The 18923-nt window shown below is 41.8% G+C and overlaps 1 protein-coding gene across 1 annotated transcript in view; it reads right to left on the bottom strand.

Annotated features, from left to right (window-relative positions):
• NIN (ninein) overlaps window positions 1-18923 on the bottom strand; it is a 112258-nt gene that overhangs the window by 48567 nt on the left and 44768 nt on the right. The window contains exons 6-12 of the mRNA XM_055131317.1: window positions 10796-10835; window positions 7698-7888; window positions 2965-3111; window positions 2321-2488; window positions 1581-1717; window positions 922-1062; window positions 524-698 (exon numbers count right to left, since the gene is read on the bottom strand). Of these exons, the coding sequence (XP_054987292.1) occupies window positions 524-698; window positions 922-1062; window positions 1581-1717; window positions 2321-2488; window positions 2965-3111; window positions 7698-7888; window positions 10796-10835 (999 nt within the window). The remainder of the gene's footprint in view (window positions 1-523; window positions 699-921; window positions 1063-1580; window positions 1718-2320; window positions 2489-2964; window positions 3112-7697; window positions 7889-10795; window positions 10836-18923) is intronic.

Raw genomic sequence — 18923 nt, 5'->3', positions numbered from 1 at the left:
AATAAACCAAACCATAAAACTACACACACATGTAACTGGCATATTTTTCTATTCCGATGTTAAAGGCTGACTTGCAGAACATTATTTTCAAAGTACATTTTGCCTCAAGAATATAGAATATTTTTAACTCATTCTAGTTCACACCCTCATATAGCAAAAAAAAAAAAAAAAAAAAAAAAGAATTCGATTGACGCATTAAGGAAAAAAAAAAAAGAGTTCCACTTTCTCAAATGCCATTCTCTAACTCTGTGGACAGGAGAGGAGGCCATCTACTGAGAATAAGGGGTTAAAGGCAAGGAAGGGAGAGGGCATTAACCAGGTGCCAAATAGCCGAGGTCCACGTGCTACTTCATGATGGTCAAAAAAGCACAGTATACAGTATTTAACACAGTGGGCAAACCAAATGCCTACCGACCCCTGAGATTCAGGTCTTGCGATTCAGTCTACGGGCAGAATGAAGGGACAGTGAACTCTTGCAGTGGTGCAGTTTTCCATATAGTTCCCAGAAGAACACAGTGATTACCTTTAAAGAGAGGGCCAGGCGGTCCCGGACATAGTTCTCTTCTGTTTTGGCCTTTTCAATTTCCTGCTCAAGTTCTACACGCTGCTTGCCCACCTGTTGCAGGATCTGCTCTCTCTCCTTTTTGAGTTCATTCTTTAAGGCTGCTATGCGCTCTTTGTACTCCTCATCTAGTTTCCTGTGAGGAGGAAAGATGTCCCTTGAGATCTTTCTATGTATCCACCAAAGATGGAAGCACCAAGTCACAGAGGTGGGCAGCGCTTTCGAGAGAGTATCTAATGAGTCCTGCTTTCCTGTAGCCATGCCTACATGAAAATCCTCCCATCGGGGTGTGGCCAAGTGGGCAGGCTGATCCCCAGCCAGGGTGGTGGGAAGGGAAGGATCTGGTCCTTCTAGCCTACCTGAGGTTGTACTCATTCCGACGCTCGATGGCTGCGTGATGATCATCCACTTCTGATGCCATTAAAGACTTGAGTTTCTCAGCCTTGTCTAGATCCGACCGTAGCTTCTCTTTTTCTCTGACCATTTGATCAACTCGCTCTCTAAAATAAAATAATCAATTTAAGGAGAAACTTTAAAACTGTTGTTTTAAAGCAACAAGTAGGTCCCCCAAATCTCTAATCCAACTTACTTCAATACAAAACCAATAATCTGGGCTGGAGTACGTGGGGAGGGTGCTTGCCTTGCATGCATTTGACCTGGGTTCAACCCTAGAATCCCATATGTTCCCCCGGGCACCATCAGGAGCAATTTCTGAGTGGAAGGCCAGGAGTAAGCCCTGAACATTATCAGGTATGGCCCAAAAATAAAAGCAAAAAACAAACAAAAAACCAAGACAACCCTTTTAAAACAAATATACAACACAACTCTCCTCAAAGGCAAATGTGCAGATCTGAGCTCTACTTCATTCTTAGTTTAGGGAAGATTTATGTAGTACAAAGATGATAGGAGGGAGAACACATGCAAGAGAGAATGAAGACTGATTTTATAGGCATTGCAGGAATGACTTGTTGAACAGGTAGGAGAAGGGATGGAACAGGAAAATTTGTGCTCAACTCACAGCAAATGCCTGATCTCAGCCTTAAAGCTGGCTAGAGCTGCCTGGTGGATGCTGTTCTTGGTAACCAAAAGCTCATTTTCAAGAGCCAGAGTTAATTCTGTCAAGTTGACATTTCCATCGAGGCTGAAATCCAAGGCCTAGAAAATAAGTTCAAGATAATCACAAGTCCTATCCTCTGAAAGCTGGAACTGTAAAGGTGTATAAATTTAGAGAACAGAATTTAAAGTCTGGAAACTAGAGGCTTATAATACTTAAGTGACTGCTTAAGAATGATCTTCAGTCTAGAACATAAACTAAGCTGTATCTAAGAAAAATCATAATGTGGTTACTTGCATGTTTTTAAAAAACCACAATCTGCCGCTATAAACAGAGGGTATAACTAATCTTCACCAACCAAAGATCAGCTAAGAATAAGTTTCCTGCCAATAATTTTGGACAGCAAAGACACTTGGTTAAAAGGGATATGAGAACTTGCCCCTTATTCTGGGATCCTGTGAAAAGAAGAACCCACAAAGGAAAAAAATATATATTAAAATTTTTTTTAAATAATCAAATAAAATTAGTAAATCATTGGCACTGAAGAGCTATCCATTCTACTTCTATATCCCAAATGTTGGGGTAATTCTTTTCTTTTTCTTTACGAATCTCCCTTTTCTCTCTTTTCTTTCACTTTTCCTAAATAAAATCTATTGCACTTGGGAAACAAACCCCTTCCCCAATCTGTGCTTTCTCTGCCATACCTTCAGGATCTCCTGGCTGTTCTCAATGCCCTCTTCCTGCCAGGTGTCCAGGATCCTCTCCACTGATGCACAGCCCATGCCATCATCCAGGCAAGAGAAGACCCGAAAGCCAAAGGTACTCGTCATCGCCAGTGGGGTTGTTGTACGTCTCCCACTCTCATCAAAAGACTGGAAGAAGAGAGATTTAAGCAAGCGCAGGTATTTTAACGAAAATGCTGGTCAAGATCGAATATGGCTGCTCAGTTTTGGCCACCGTGGGCAGAAAGCATGTTCCTCTAATTTGCACTGCTCGAAAAATAAGCCATACGGTTCCTTTTATCTCCCTTTCCCAAGTGAGTCAAGGGTACAAAGCTTATAAAAAAACAATTGCTCTGGTAGAGAGTTTCCTGCCATACATGGTCTCTACTTAATACCAGGTTTCTTCTAACCCAGAGCTAACATTAAGGGGCTTAATTAGTGGTGTTCCCACTCTGTAATTTATGGTCATTTCTTAAAACCAACTTTTCCTTCCCAATGCTTTAGTTTTCTTTCTCTGCATCCTTCTTTTCCCTTTGGCATTTTCTGCAGATAGCAGATTCTAAGACATTATTCGGATAGATTTTAATTTCTTCTCACAATGAAACTACTTCCTATTTATTTCTTACCTGCATGGAGAGGTGCCTTTTCAATTGCCTATATGGAGTAGATGCTGATGGTGTAAGGGATTTCCCATTTTTAAACAGACCATAAAAAAAGTCTTCTACACTCATTGTACCATCAGGATTAAGATTATTAAAGACTTCTTCAAGCATCTAGAAGAAAGTAACAACCATTTTAACTATTTCACTGAAAATAATGCAAGGCCCAAAATACACTTTGGCCAAAGCAATTGGCATCACTGTTGATCTCCGGACTGCTGAAATACATGTCTTCATTCTCACTTCACTGAATTTATTTTGCTTTCCTTTCCAGCAGTATGTCCCCAGACAAATTTAATAAAAGTCAATTTTCAGCATTTTTACAAACTTGGGCAACTTAGCAAATGATTTTTCTTTTACTCGTGTTTTTAGAAAAGGTGCTTTTTAATTATCCTTACAAATTAAGTAATTTCATAAAAATTTACAGATATTATCAATGCTGCAAAAGCTGGACATTCTAACATTTTTGTGGTGACTCTGCAATATTTTGCTTATAACTGAATTTTAAAAATTGGCATGTGAGCACAACAGAATTGGTTTAGGACAGACTGCAATGATCTAACGAGATTTGGGTGTGAAACTTTTGATTTGGGATTTAGAATCTTACTTGGAACAACACTGTAACAGATGAGTAGTTGCTCTAATTCTTTAGCAAAGAAGTAATGAAGACTGAATAAAAAGGATTTCTGTTGTTACTATTTTAGGGACCACACCCGGTGGTATTTAGTTCATGATTCTGGTCTCAGGGATCACTCCTGGAGTTGTTCGGGGATCCATATGTAGTGCTGGGGATCAAAGTGAGGTGAGTTGTGTGCCAGGCAAGCACCTTACTCCCAACAACAAAGGCTCAAATGGGCTCAATTTTCCCCCTTTCTCTTTTACATGACTAAATCAAAAATTTAGTATAAATTCAAGTCAGAGTCTCTTGTCCAGTATCTGGCTGTCTTCACTAGGGCCCCTCAGAGGGGGGCAGGTTGAGTTTCACTCCCCACCCCAAGCAGAGCTGCAGCAGCCAAAGATCTCTGGAACCCAGCCACAGCTATGCTCAGGGCCACTCTCCACACACTTGGATGAGCCTCATGCATGAAGGAACTGGCAGAGGAACCCAGGTGTGCGGGACCCGGGGCTGAGATCTCTCAAGCCTGCTCTGATTAGGACTGGGTCTAATCTAATTAGATTAATTAATTGATAATTAATTAATTATTAATCTGATAGGTTAATTGATTGGTCTAATCTGATTAGGTCTGACCAGCCAGACCCTACATTTTCCAGTAGCTAGTAAGTCACATCCACAAACTGTCCCTGGCAGCCGTGTAATGCCATCAAAGGCGAAGATCCAAAGACTATAAAACAAAGCTCCCAGAAGCACGCTGCCGCACGACCTCTTATAGCCTAGTTCTTCTTCTTGGAGAACCTGGCAAGCTACCGAGAGTATCCTGTCTGCATGGCAGAGCCTGGCAAGCTCCCCGTGGTATATTCAATATGCCAAAAACAGTAACAATTATGGGTCTCATTCCCTTGACCCTGAAAGAGCCTCCAATGCGGCACCAATGAGAAGGATGAGTTAAAAAGAGGCTACTAAAATCTCAGAGCTAGGACAAATGGAGATGTTACTGGCGCCCGCTTAAGCAAATCAATGAACAATGGGATGACAGTGATACAGTGAAATTCAAAATTGCTTTCAGTTGTTGATTTGTTTCTGCCCGGTTATAAATTGGGGATCTCACGTTAGACAAAGATGATAACCAATATATTATGGGGCTCTGCAGCTGAAAGGATTTTGTGGGTGTGCAGTAGAGTCACTGTCACTATCATTGTCACTGTCATCCCGTTGCTCATAGATTTGTTCGAGCGGGCATTAGTAACGTCTCTCATTGTGAGACTTATTGTTACTGTTTTTGGCATATCCAATATGCCACAGGTAGCTTGCCAGGCTCTGCTGTGCGGGTGCAATACTCTCGGTAGCTTGCTGGGCTCTTTGGGAGGGGCGGAGGAATCGAACATGGGTCCAACACGGGTCGGCCACGTGAAAGGATGAAAGGCGAATGCCTTACTGCTTGCAGTAGAGTAATGATCTCAAACCCAAGTTCCAGAAAGGCAAGGTAATAAAAAGCCTAGCTTTACATAAACTGAGGGTGTGACCCATAAGAAAGCAGGGGGATCACAAAATCTTTTTAAATATTTTAAAATGAATCCAGGATTTACTATCAGTAAATTTCATTTGTATACCTATTTACCCAGGGACATGTAAAAATTTCTTGGGCAATATGGTGGAGAGTGTGACATTGGAATCTTGTGTGCATGACACCCTATTGTGAACAATATCACAGTGCCTCAAATAAATTAAAATAATTTACTGGGCAAAAGGGACAGTGAGTGGAAAGAGTTTAAGATGCTTTGATATGAAGGAATGAGACAAAACAGTCTAGCCTCAGGGGTGGGGAACCTTTTTCCTACCAAAAGCCATCTGGAAAATTATAACATTTGCAGGTCATACAATACAGGTAGATGGCTGTGGGCAGATGACAAAAAACACAGATGTGGGTCCCATTGTGCACCATGACCAGACCCCATTATTTCATGGGCCTTTTACACTTCCCACCTCTGAAAGTGGCCAGGAAGTAGAACCAATGCAAGCAGTGAAATGAACATAAGTGTGCACTCTGTCAAAAGGAGCTAGCCACTTCCTACTGTGGCAAAACAAATGCCAATCTTCTGATGTTTAGAAAAATCTCCATATTTTAAAAAGTAAAATGTTTTGAAATTTGGGACAGGCAAAGCAAAACAGCTCCTGAATACTACGTGCCAATTAGAGAGTCTTTTGAGGGGAGCTGCATTTTCTTGAGCGGTGTCCTTGTTTCTGGAAAAAGGAGTATCACTATAAAACAGTGCATCTAATTCCCCTTCATGGGAATGGCCACAAGAAACAGTGATCTCATTTTCTTTATCTCTAAAATGAAGGGCTGACTAAATCCAAAATTGCTTTCAGTTGTAAAGTACTGGAACTCCAAATTCTGTGCCGATGAGATAATTTTGAACTCTTAACTCCACTGGTCTAGAGTGCTGATTTTTTTTTAAAGGAATTATACTAAGTAAAAACAATATTCAATAAGCACCCTCATATGAAAGGAAAATAACTAAATGGGCTATTTCTTTCCCAGAGTTGTGGAAACTCCACCACTAAAGAAAATGTAGCTCCCCTCAAAAGACTACAGATTGTTCCAAGAATTGTTTTCAGATAGTAATTCAAGTTTGTGTAATATTACTTAACACAAACAACCCAAAGTTCTACATACTACACTGGATTGTAATTTAGGAGGGTGAATTAAATTTTATGGCTCAAAAGTCACCACTGAAAAATAAATCACTGAGCCATTAAAAAATGTAATTGAAGGGTATACTGCAGTCACATATAAAACAGAAAGGGGAAAATACTTTTTGAAATACACACTAAGTGGAAGCTATGATGATATAACTCTTTCTGGCTCAGGAAAATAATAACACTTATCTCCTAGGCAAAAAAGCATGTCTTCAAATATTACAGGGGTGGGAGAGACTGTACAGACTAAGGGACTTGCCTTCATGCAGCAGACACAGGATTGATCCCTGGCAACTACCTATGGTCCCCAACGCACTTTCAGGAGTGATCCTTGACCACAGAGCAGAGTAAACCCTGAGCATAGCTATATGTGCCCTGCTCCTCCAAATCAAATACCTTTAAATTAAACAATTTCCAAGGCTACAATTCTAGATCTAAACTCTAAGGTATTTAAGATTATTATGTTACATCCTTTGAACATCTTCAATTTTTTTTGTTCTTTTTTTTTTTTTTTTGGCCATATCCGGCATTGCTCATTGATCACTCCTAGCAGGGACTCAGAGGACCATTTGGGCTGCTAGGGATTAAACCCAGGTCGTCCATGTATAAGGCAAATGGGCAAATGCCCTACTTGCTGTTATTTTTTCTCTGGCCCCCAAAATCTTGAAATTACATTCATAAACTGGATGTTTAATGACCATTCATTCATGTGCCCTGTTTCCCCTCTTAGTTTTTCAGAAAATAAAAAGCTCAGACATTTAGCAAGCAAGTCTTTGGAGGTGCCCTCAAGGCTCATGTCTTCAAAACTTCCAACCTATTTCTTCTCACTTACTCAAGACCAGAATATTTTGGTGGACTAATCTCCTACCTAAAGTCTGTCTCTATGCCAATATGCCCTGTAAAAGTTTGCTCAGACTGTCTTCTGCAAAACTATCCTCTATATTATTACTCAATCTGCTGAAAACCAAAGAATGGCACAGTGGTCTTCTCTCCCAACATTTAAACTCATCCAACCCTCAAAATATTCCCCTGACTCCAGTTCTTTGCACTCCTTCCTAACACTCCTTCAAACCTCACCTATGTTCTTCTCTCCAAAGGTACCTAGCATCACAGCTGCACATGCAGCATCTGAGAGTTTCAAGTGGGGTGAGGGACTCAGACTATGTCAGTTATCATTAAGCCCATCTTTCTCACAACACAACATGAGCTCTTCAAAGACAGAATCTCGTTAGCTGACTACCTTGGTAAAAAAAGAACAAAGTTTCTATAGCATGCTGAAAGTTTGCTGAAACTTGCTATAGCAAGTTTCTACTGGATCCTCTGGCCAGTTCAATTTTACCATTATTGCCATTCCTAAACAAAAATATGCTGCCAAGTTTACCTCGCCATCAATATTCTGCAATCCATACTGCTCACAGATAGAGACCAGCTTCTTTCGGTTCAAGTGACCATCCCGGGTGATGCCTAGATCTTCACAAACTTCCTGTAACTTCTCTTCAATCCAGTCTTGGGAAGGGGAAGACCCACTCTGTGAGGCATTCAAGTCATCTGGGTTCCAAAATCTTAATTGGCCTGAAGTAAAAAAAAAAAAGGGGGGGAGAGAGAGAGAGAAAAAAAAAGTATTATGCTATTCCCAAAGGAATTTCAAAGAGGGAACCTATTCTTAAATATATACTTTTTGAGGGGGCCAGAGTCATGGTATAGTGGGTAAGGTGTTTTCCTTGCCCATGGCCAAGCTGGGTTTGATAGCCAGCATCCCAAATGTCCCCTGAGCACCACCAGAAGTGACTCCTGAGTGCAGAGCCAGGAGTGACTCCTGATCATTGCCTCATTGCCAGCTGTGACACAAAAGCAAAACAAACAAACAAACAAAAAAAGGAAATTTACTTTTGAAAACAAATACATTAAGAATAAGATTATAAATCTTGATTCCATTTTTGGTTTGAGCCTGAAATTCAAATGAAATGGAACAATTGATTCTGAGGCTGCAACTAGAACAAATAAGCATGTTTTCATTCCCTGGCAAGAATACTACTGTAGGAAAGAACGATCCCCTATGTGGTCATGCCAAAAGCGCTTGGCTTATTCTATTCCAAGTGAAACGTGCCCAGACATAGGTGTGATCGGAAGAGAAGGTTGGTTGAGAGCCATTCCAAAAACTTTAAACTTCCTGTCTTCACTATAGTTACCAGATTTTATCCCCACTTTCTTCCTAGTTTAAGAACTAGAGCTACTTTTATGAAGCAAAGAATTTCATTATAAATATCTTACTATAATCATTAATGTATTAAGCCGACACTTGTTCCATACTTGTATACAATCTGGCCTATATAAAAAAAATCTAAACAATCTAGCATGAAAGAAATTATTGCAACTCCCGAATTACCTATTAATTTCTACTTGAAAACTTGGGGATCTATTTGAAAATTCTGACTACTATTCAAAATTATTTGAATAGTAGTCAGAATTATTTATTTTTATGTTATTTGTTTTATGTTAAAAGTTTATTAACATAAACATTTTTGCTTATTTGTTTTATGTTAAAAACATAAACAAATGTTTTGGGGGGCTGGAACAATAGAACAGTGGGTAGGGTGTTTGCCCTGCATTCGGCCAACCTGGGTTTGATTCCCAGCATCCCATATTCCCTGAGCACTGCCAGGAGTAATTCCTGAGTGCATGAGCCAGGAGTAACTCTTGTGCATCACCGGGTGTGCCCAAAAAGAAAAAAAAAAAGTCCCTATCTTGGGGCAAGAGCGATAGTACAGTGTACAGTGGGTACAGGATGTGGCTTGCATATGGCCAGTCCTAGTTTGATCCCTGGAACGCCACACGGTCCCCTGAACACCACCAGGAGTGATCACTGAACAGCCAGGAGTTAACCTTGATCAGTACTGGGTGTGGCCCAAACTCTCCCCTACAGGTTCCCACCTCTTGTTAAGTTTTTCACTTACATGTCAGAGATTACTAACCGATTTTGTAAAGTCGTTACTTAAATTTGAGATCATTACTGGAACCATTTGGTGTGCCTGGAAGAACCACTGAGGGCTGAGACGAGAATAGTGCTAGTCCTACTATTTGTCAGAAGAAACAAAGTCCAATACTGCTGTCATTTCAAGTTGGAGGTAAAGAGAACTGAATTAAGAATATGCCTAACCAGGGTCAACTGAGGAACAGATGGTGGTTCTGTCAGCTGGACCACAGTGCCATCTGCTGGCCAAACACCAACATGTCCTCACACTTCATAAATACAACTGAAACTTGTCAAGGGCAGCCTTTAAACAAGTCACTGTTTAGTTTAGGACTATTTACAGATTAATGTCCACAAACAGAATTCTACATTTAAGTTGTCATCTCTTCAACTAATTAAATATTAAATTTAAGCTGTGAGCTAAAAATTGGGAATTTTCTGGGGGGTGGGTACACATCTGGCCATGCTCAGGGCTTAACTTCTGGCTCTGAGTTCAGGGATCACTCCTGGTGGACTCCGAGGACCATATGAGGTACTGAGGATTAAACCTGGATGGCCACGTGTAAGGCACTACCCTATCCATTGCACTATTTCTCTGTCCCAAAGTATGTTTTACATTTGTGTTATTGTTAAGGTTCTATTTTCTTTTAAAAATATTTTTATTAAAACACTGTGATTGGGGGGTAGAGCAATGGCATAGCGGGTAGGGCATTTGCCTTGCACGCAGCCAACCTGGGTTCAATTCCCAGCATCCCATATGGTCCCCTGAGCACCGCCAGCGGTGATTCCTGAGTGCAGAGCCAGGAGTAACCCCTGTGCCGGTGTGACCCAAAAAGCAAAAAAAAAAACAAAAAAACAAAAAAAAAAACACAACAAAACAAACAAACACTGTGATTTACAAAGTTGTTCACAAAACAGTTGTCTCAGTCATTTAGTGTTCCAACACCACCAATGTGACCTTCCCCCCACCAATATCCCCAACCTCCTTCCCAGCCCCAACTACCCCCTTAGTCACATAACAAATTTATTTTATATTGCTTACTCTAATAAAACTTAAGGAAGTAGTAAGTAGAATGCTCAAACAATTAAGTCAGTGAAGTCATTTGTGGTTGCTATATGATTTTTACCTATAAATAAGGAAATTGAAACCATTTAACCATTTTACAATATAGTAAAATGCCTATTTTCATTTACTTAACTTTTCAACTCTGGAATCTAGAATATACTGCATTAAATTTTATTTTATACTTGGATCTCATTATGGTAATAATCTTACCTGTCATTAATAAACTTTAAGCAAAAAATTCTGTGCTGATATATTTTGGACTTTACATGAAATGGGTAAAGCCTACATATGAAAAAAATTATTCCTCTCCTTACACTTTATATAAACACTGTGGTTTACAAAGTTATTTCCTAGTTGACCTCCAGCATTCTAGGCTGTTAGGAAAAATGCTAAGAAATGCAGAAAGGGGTGTCTGAGGCCCCAATACGTTTTCAGTTCTTACCTTCAGCTTCGTACTCCTCACTGTGCTGAGTCTTCCAGTGCTACAGAAAGCAGAAGAGAAGATTCAGTATGCTTTAGAATTTATTGTCATTGTCAAGACCAGACCCTGGTGCTGAAATTACCATCTGAGTCATAGGATTTAGCTCCCTCCACGGCTTTATCATCTCCATCAACCATCCAATGAAGAGGGGGTCTGCTAAGAAATCCCTCACAAGATTCAGCAGGATTTCACCACGGCTCTATCTTTCACAGTTTTGAGGTCACTTATTCAACAAGGACACCAACCACAAGCAATAAAAACCAAGCCAGTGCAAATATCCAGAATCAAACAAGCAACAATATTTGTATTCACACATTTATTTGTTCTCTGGCACAGTGTTCATGGGTCACTCCTGGCAGTGCTCAGGGGACCAGATGGTGCCAGGGAGAAAATCTGGGCCTTCTGCATGTGCACTATCCCTTTGAGCTATCTCCCTGGTCCTGTGTATTTGTTCTAAATATTTATTAAATACTAAATATGCTCTCTTTGGAATACCACTATGAATAAGACACACATTGTACTTAACTCAAGAAGGTTATATGCTAATAAGGACACTAAAAAAAAGGGGAAAAGACCCAAATAATCAAAAAGACAAAAAAGAACATTTAAGTACATGACAGTGGCTAATTATGTGTTATGATGGGGAGATTGAGGATGCTGTTAAAGTACCTACATTAAATCTTTCAGACTTGGGTGATCAGGTCAGACTTTTTGGAAGGAGCCTAATTATGCCCCAAAGCAGGAGCTGGAGAAAGCCATGTGAAAAGAATGAAGTGGTTTTGATGTGTCAAGGCACAAGAGTCAGAATGATCTTGGGTTTATGGTAGCAAAGTGAGGAGATGCAACCCCAGACAGGAAACCTATTCTTAGAAATACACTTTTTGAAAGTAAATACCATTTCAGGTTTGAGCCTGCAATTCAAATGAAATGGTACAACTGGCTGTGAGGTTGCAGCTAGACAACGAAGCATGTTTTTGTTCATTGGTAGAAATACTGCTAGAGAGCTCAAGTTCAATGAAATGCACATTACTAGCAAATAATAGTGACATTCACGCAAATTGGACTTTTATGAGTAAGTGTTATCCAAAGTCACAGCATACAATTTGAGGTTTAAGTGTTACACAGAAGTAACCAGTCAAAGGCATAAATCAGGACCTATATCCTTTTTGCACTCCACTGGTCAAACACATACGAATTTCAATCAGTGGCAACAAGTAGGTCCCAGTTACCAGCACTTTGCGGGTAACTTTCCTTGGGAGGTGTCAGCTTCAGGAAATCCTGCTGAGGAAAGGCAAATCCCCGTCTTCATCCCCGTTGCTCGCCTAGCAAAGATCCATCTTGATAAATAAAGCTCCCTTTGACAACAAATAAGCAAGGCTGTCTTTGTGCAGACTATAACTATACAAGCTGAACTGAGTCCTTAGACTCCTGAAATAAATTCAGCAGGAAATAAGTCTAATTAATTCCTGGCTTCAGACAGGACTTTTTCTCAGCAGATGGTGCCCACCTAAAGTTCTGAAACATTGTCTTTGAGTAGCCTGCTTGACTGAAGAGGCTTGAGGCTCTTAGTTCAGTGCACTTAATCAACTTCATTCCTTTGCTCACTCACTTATGCCAAATGTCTTCCCTTAATGGTAAGACTGTCATCCACCAGGACTCCATGTGCTTATACACACATACCAACATGCTTACAGTATTGCTAATGATAAGGTTCCATGTGTATAATGCCCCCACACACATCCTCCACCAGGATGTCCCCTACCCTCCATTGTCATAGGGTCCCCTCCCAACCACTCTCTGCCCTGGGCCCCTGGTAAGCCCAGCTCTGTGACCAATTCTTGGGTTCCATTGTCTCTGATCCTTGTTATTTCCATGCTGTTATATCCCACATATGAGAGAGATCATTCTCTACCTGTTCTCTGGTTGATGTCACTCAGCATGATCCCCTCTAGTTTCATCCATTGGATGATTCGTTTTTTTTTTTCCTATAGTGAATTATTTCACTGAATATATATACCGTAATGCCATATTCTATTTTCAAAGAAGACAACACCAGCTCAGTGTTCACCAAACTTCCAACGCTAAGATGAGGTTATTCTGCCATAAAGACATCATCCAAAGGCCCAACTGCAAAATGTATAAATTCACAACAACTTATCCAGATAATAAGTGACAGCACTAGTATGTACGGTATCTATGGAAACGGTCTTAGCCCAGGGTGATTTTTTAACTTTTCTGTAATAACCATTTCACCCTTCGCATCTCTATATAAAGCTGTAGCTCGTGCCTGGAGACTGTCTGGGACTTAGTACAGTGGGAGGGAGCAGAAACGGCCCTTTGTGGATTTTCTTACACAAGTGCTAGTGGGCAGAATTCAACTGCTTCTATACAATTTAATTTTGTATGCTTCTATACAATTTAATATTAAAATTAAATTCTATACAATTTTAATTTTTAAATTGTTTGTTGTTGTTATTTTAGGAAGCCTCCCATGCAGTGATCAGGAAGCCATGGGGACCATCTGAGTGATTCTGTCAGTCAGGTTGGTAGGGCAATGCAAGGACCCAAGGATGAGACGTTGCAGAGCTGGGGTTATCTGGGCAACACTCAGAGTGCTCAAGGATAAATGGTCCCCTGAGCACCATTAGGAGTGATTCCTGAGGGAAGAGACAGGAAGGACCCCGAGCATCATAGGTGTGATCTAAACACTATTAAAAAAAAAAAAGAAATTTAAGCAATAAAGTCCCAGTAATAAAAATGCACTGTTTGTTACTCCCTCCTCATTTGTTTCATCTAATAAAGAAAATTACTTAAATGCCTGTACCATGGTACCAAAGTTGGGAAAATTTATCATTTGACATGTAAGTTGGAAATACCCTAAAATTATATGACCTAAAATAAAACATGTTTTTATGATTTAAGAACCACTGGTCAAAATAAAACCTGCCAAACCATGAGCAGAGGGAAATAATTTTTCCAGGGGGCATGTTTTGACAGCACATACTGGCAGAATATATGACAAGAGGTCACATATCACTGGATCCAGACACAAAGGAAGCCACTGAGACACACAGTTGGAAAAGGGGAGACAACATTTCCAAAGTTCTTGGTTACAATCCCTACAGCAGCAAGGAATGCAATTTGCTTTTTGGAGTTGTAAGGAATAAACTATTCTTTTATATGTACATATGCATATACATATATACATATTGTATATTTATTAAACCTTAGCTATGAGGCTGGGATGGAGCTCCGCAGTAGAGCACTTCCTTGCATGGGTGAAGCCCTGGGTTCAGTGCCCAGCACTTCAAAGCACTTCATACACAGACACATATAGGCCATATAAGTTGTATTACTCTTCTAAATTATTATTATTATTATTATCATTATTATTATTATTATTAGGCCTCTTCTGCCCAGATCCCCCAATTTCTAGTAGCTAGGCGGTCATACCCAGAAAATGCCAAAGTACCATGTAATCCCGTCAACAGCCAACACCCAGAGACTATAAAACCAAGCTCCCGAAAAGAGAGTAACACAGAGTGTCTTGTCCCCATGTCTGGCTGTCTTCACCAGGACGTCTCGGAGGGGGTGGGTTGAGTTTCCCTTGCCTCCCTGAGCAGAGTCCCGGCAGCTAAAGACCTCCAGAACCCAGCCCCAGCCATGTTCAAGGTCCCTCCCCACACATTCAGACGAGCCTCACGCATGAAGGAACCAGCAGAGGAATGTGGGACCCAGGGCTGAGATCTCCAAGCCTGCTTCGAATGGGACTGGGCCTCTTCCGGCCCGATCCCCCATTTTCCAGTAGCTATGCGGTCACACCCAGAATCTGCCTCCCCCCTCCCCCGGCACTGTGTAATCCCATCAATGGCCAACATCCAGAGACTATAAAACCAAGCTCCCGGAAGCATGCGGCCGCACAACATCTTATAGCCTAGTTCTCCCTCTTGGAGAACCTGGCAAACTACCCAGAGTTTCCTGTACACATGAGAGAGCCTGGCAAGCTCCCCGTGGTGTATTCATATGCCAAAACCAGTAACAATGATGGGTCTCATTCCCCTGACCTGGAAAGAGCCTCCAATGTGGCACCGCTGGGAAAGACAAGTAGAGAGAGGCTTCTAAAATCTCAGGGCTAGGACAAACGGAGATGTTACTGAGACCACTCGAGAAAATCAACGATCAACAGAATGATGATGATGATGACTCTTCTAAATCATTCCTGATTAATAATTGTGCTATTGTTCTTACATACAGTCACTTCTCAATTCATTTCAAAGTGGCGAAGAGTTAGTTCAGAGGACCAAGAGCCTCTAATAGTTTTCAAAGACACTTGAATCTACAGATCTGTGTATAGATTAGATTCACTCTTCCAAATGGCACTTATCTGCTGGCCTCTTTCTTACATCTAACCCCCAAGTAAGATTGAATATGGTATGTATAGGTTGGGGAACCAGCCTATCTGGCTCGGAGTCCTAGATCACCTACTGGATTATGTGTGGACTAGTTACTCAGCCTCTTTTGCCTCAGTGTTTCCATTAACAATGGGAATAAAGTACATATTTCATGGATCTGGGACAGATGCTTACATATGTGCAGGGCACATAATTAGTACTACAAAAATTTTATGTTTTATTTTTGGTCTCGGGCCACATATGGCAGTACTCAGGGGCTACTCCCAGCTCTCTGCTTTAGGGGTTGCTCCTGACAGTTCTTGGGGAGCATGGGTTGCTGGGGATCTAACCTGGGCCTCCAGGATGCAAAGTATGTGCATTAGCCTTTTTGCTATCTTTCTGGTCCCCCAAATCTTACCATTTTTAATTGGACATGTGTCTATGTAGTACATTTTGAACTTATATTTGCAATATTTTTCCTAAGTACACTTGAACTAGAAGCATTAATTTGGGTATGCCCAGAGAGATATCAGTTATTTTTATTGATCTGAAGGAAAATGCCACCTCTCCAGCACATATGGAAAGTACACAGAAGCAATTTACATAAGCAGCAATACAAACACATAGGGAGAAGGGTTTGTCTTGATAGCAATCAAAGAAGTCTAAATTAAAACCAAAGAATCATTTTGTCCCCATTAAATTAGCCGAGTATTTAAGATTTGACTCTTATTGTAATTAAGGCTAGGATTTTAAACAGGCCTGTCTATCTAATACTAGTAGCAATATAAATGAATATTAGTAAAGAAAATGGCTTTATGTATCAGAAGCCATAAAACCTTTATTTTCCTGTAACCAATAATTTCATGGGGTAATAAAATCAAAGAAAAAAATCACATGCATCTATAGTTACCTTACAGCATTTTTTGTAAGAGTAAATTAACAATTTAAATATTCAACAAAGGGACATAAAGTATAATGATACACAGTAACATAGTCATTAAAAATATAATTATCAAACCAAGCAAGAACATGAAAAACAGCTTATGAAATGTTAAATGAAAGACCATAACAAAAATGTTATCTACACGATCGTTACCGCTGGCAAAATTATTTACACAATTAGACAAAGACGGGAAGGAAATGGAGATAATAAAAAAAGATACATTTGGTAGAGGGAATATGGAAGGCTTTTATTTTTACCGCTATGAATATTGTTTCTACAACATAAATAGAACATAAATAGGAGTAACTTTGCTATTCCTTTGGCTCTGGGCTCTGAAATTCTCATGAGGGGGACTGTTGATGGGAGTGGGGTGGGGTGAGGTGAATTCATTCCCTTTGAAGTCTGCAGTGTCCTTGCACTTGACCTCGGTCAGCCCCAGATGCTGGTGGGAAGCGCAGGTGCAGCTCCCCAGGGAAGGTGCTGAAGCCACAGCCTCTGGACTTGGCTGAGAGCAGAAGAATCAGGGGCACATCTCTCAGGCCTCCCCTGAAGACTGGGACCCCAACCTCCAAAACAGGCTGGACCCCATGGCCACAGGAGGGGGGCTACAGCCCATGAACCCAGGGGACTGATGACTTAAATCATTTCACAAAAACTTTTCTTTTTTTTTTTTTTGCTTTTTGGGTCACACCCGGCATTGCACAGGGGTTACTCCTGGCTCTGCACTCAGGAATTACTTCAGGCGGTGCTCAGGAAACCAAATGGGATGCTGGGAATCGAACCCAGGTCGGCCGCATGCAAGGCAAACACCCTACCCGCTGTGCTATGGCTCCAGCCCCTCACACAAACTCTTGAGGCACAGTTGAGGGTGTTGGGGGAGGTAACTTGCTTTAAAATTTCAAGGGATAACCATTTCTCAAGTTTTCCTCCCACAGCCTCTTCTAGGATAAAACAGACCTGGTGAGGGGCAGCCCAGCTTGAAAAAGAACCAGTTTATGCCAATGGCTATGTTCTCATTCCAAGGTGAGGGCAGTTGGAGCTGGTGCTGCCCTGATACAGGTGGGCTTCTCCCCAGTCTCCACCAAGGGGCTGCTCCTTTAATAAGAGGGAGGCACACAGCGGCTGAATATTCGTGATGAAACTGAAATTTAAGATTCAATTCATTCACAGCTCATTGATTTTCATTCTTACTGCCTGGAGCCAGCAGTTCCAATTAAAAAGCTTGGGGAGAGAAGGGAAGACAGGTTAGGAGATTGGGGGGAGGGGGCGGTGAGTCAGATCATGGGGCTGCTGGAACAACACCAATAAAGGAGGCGGCATTCTGGAACCAGGCTGGGTAATTGCCGAGGGTTTACGTTGCTCGCAGAGACCTGGCATGCGGCCTCTGACACACAGACCGGTTGTGAGCACTGAGCGGGAGAGTTTTCAGGGAGAGCTTTGGAAGAGTGGGAGAGAAAGGGAGTGACAACTGCTGGGATGTGTTTCCAAGCCAATGCACAAAGAAGGTTCTTGGGGACAAGGAGTACAAACTTTTCCAGATGCCATTGGCAAAAGGTTTGATGTGCAAAAATTCTTCAGGACAAGAAGTGGGAAATTGGGCTTGAAGAAAGTTCAGCAGGAGGGTGCCTGCTTGCATGTGGCCAATCTGGGTTCGAGTCGTGGCACCGCATATGGTCCCCTGGGCTCCATCATTAGTGATTCTTGAGCTCAGAGCCAGGAATAAGTCCAGAGCACCACTGAGTGTGGCTCCCAAACCAAAGCAAAAAGAAAAAAGGGGGAGGGGATGTTTAATTTCTTCCCTTGAAATCATATGTAGCCTCTCAATGGAGAAAGGATGGAAAATTACAAATATTTGAACCTTTGAGGGGCAATTGCCACATCTGGAGGCAAAACAGTGACATATGTGGGTACAAGGGCTGGGTGGGGGTCAGACTGAGTTTAGTCTAGCTCCCCTTTTTTGTAATCTTACTTCAGCTGCAAATGGGTGAGGCATGCGCTTGGAATCTTAGAAGCCAGAACAAAGATGGGGTCAGGGGCTGGAGTCTCGAGTCAGCTCCCAAAGTTCAGTTTTAGCCTTCTTAGCACTTGTTGGCTCTAAAACCTCAAGTGACTTAACCCTTGTGTGCCTCAGTTTCCTCAGGGGAAAGTGAGCAAGCACTGAAAAGGGCCCTGTTTCAGTCTAGGCAGTAAATAAATATCACAGCTGTGATTTCTCCTACCTGGGAGGAATCAGGACAAAAGCAAAGGAAAGCAGACAGACCAGTTTGGAGAGAAAAAAAAAAAAACCTCGAAGGAAGTCTGTAGAGATATTCACTTTGAGCATAGTTGCTGCGATGAGGCCATTCATTTTGCATTTCTCTCTGGAACAGAGGCTCCCTGGCAGCCCTGCCCCAGAGGACAGTGACCCCTGGGCTGGCAGGGGCTGCCCTGTGCTCCCACATTACCATATGGAGACCCTGGCCTATGGCTCCACCATGGGGAGAGGAGGAAAGGGTCAGTGGGGCCCTGGTTTCAGAACAGCTGCAACAGAAAACAGCTCCCATTGCCCGGACAGACAAAGGCAGCCCGTGTCAGGCTGCCCTTTGTGGGCAGCTTTCGGGCTGTCCCACAGCTGGACCCAGGCATCCCCCCACCACAGGCAATGCTGTTTTGAGGAATGCTTTCTTTGCAGGGACACCTGCCTTGCCGGACTGTGGAGCAGATGGCCCGAGCCTCTTGGATCCCGGGCTCCCAGCCTGAGGCGGGGCCAGCATCT

This window comes from Sorex araneus, chromosome 3 (genome assembly GCF_027595985.1).
Source record: "Sorex araneus isolate mSorAra2 chromosome 3, mSorAra2.pri, whole genome shotgun sequence".
Taxonomy (NCBI): Eukaryota; Metazoa; Chordata; class Mammalia; order Eulipotyphla; family Soricidae; genus Sorex; species Sorex araneus.
This window is presented reverse-complemented; position numbering and strand designations above follow the sequence as displayed.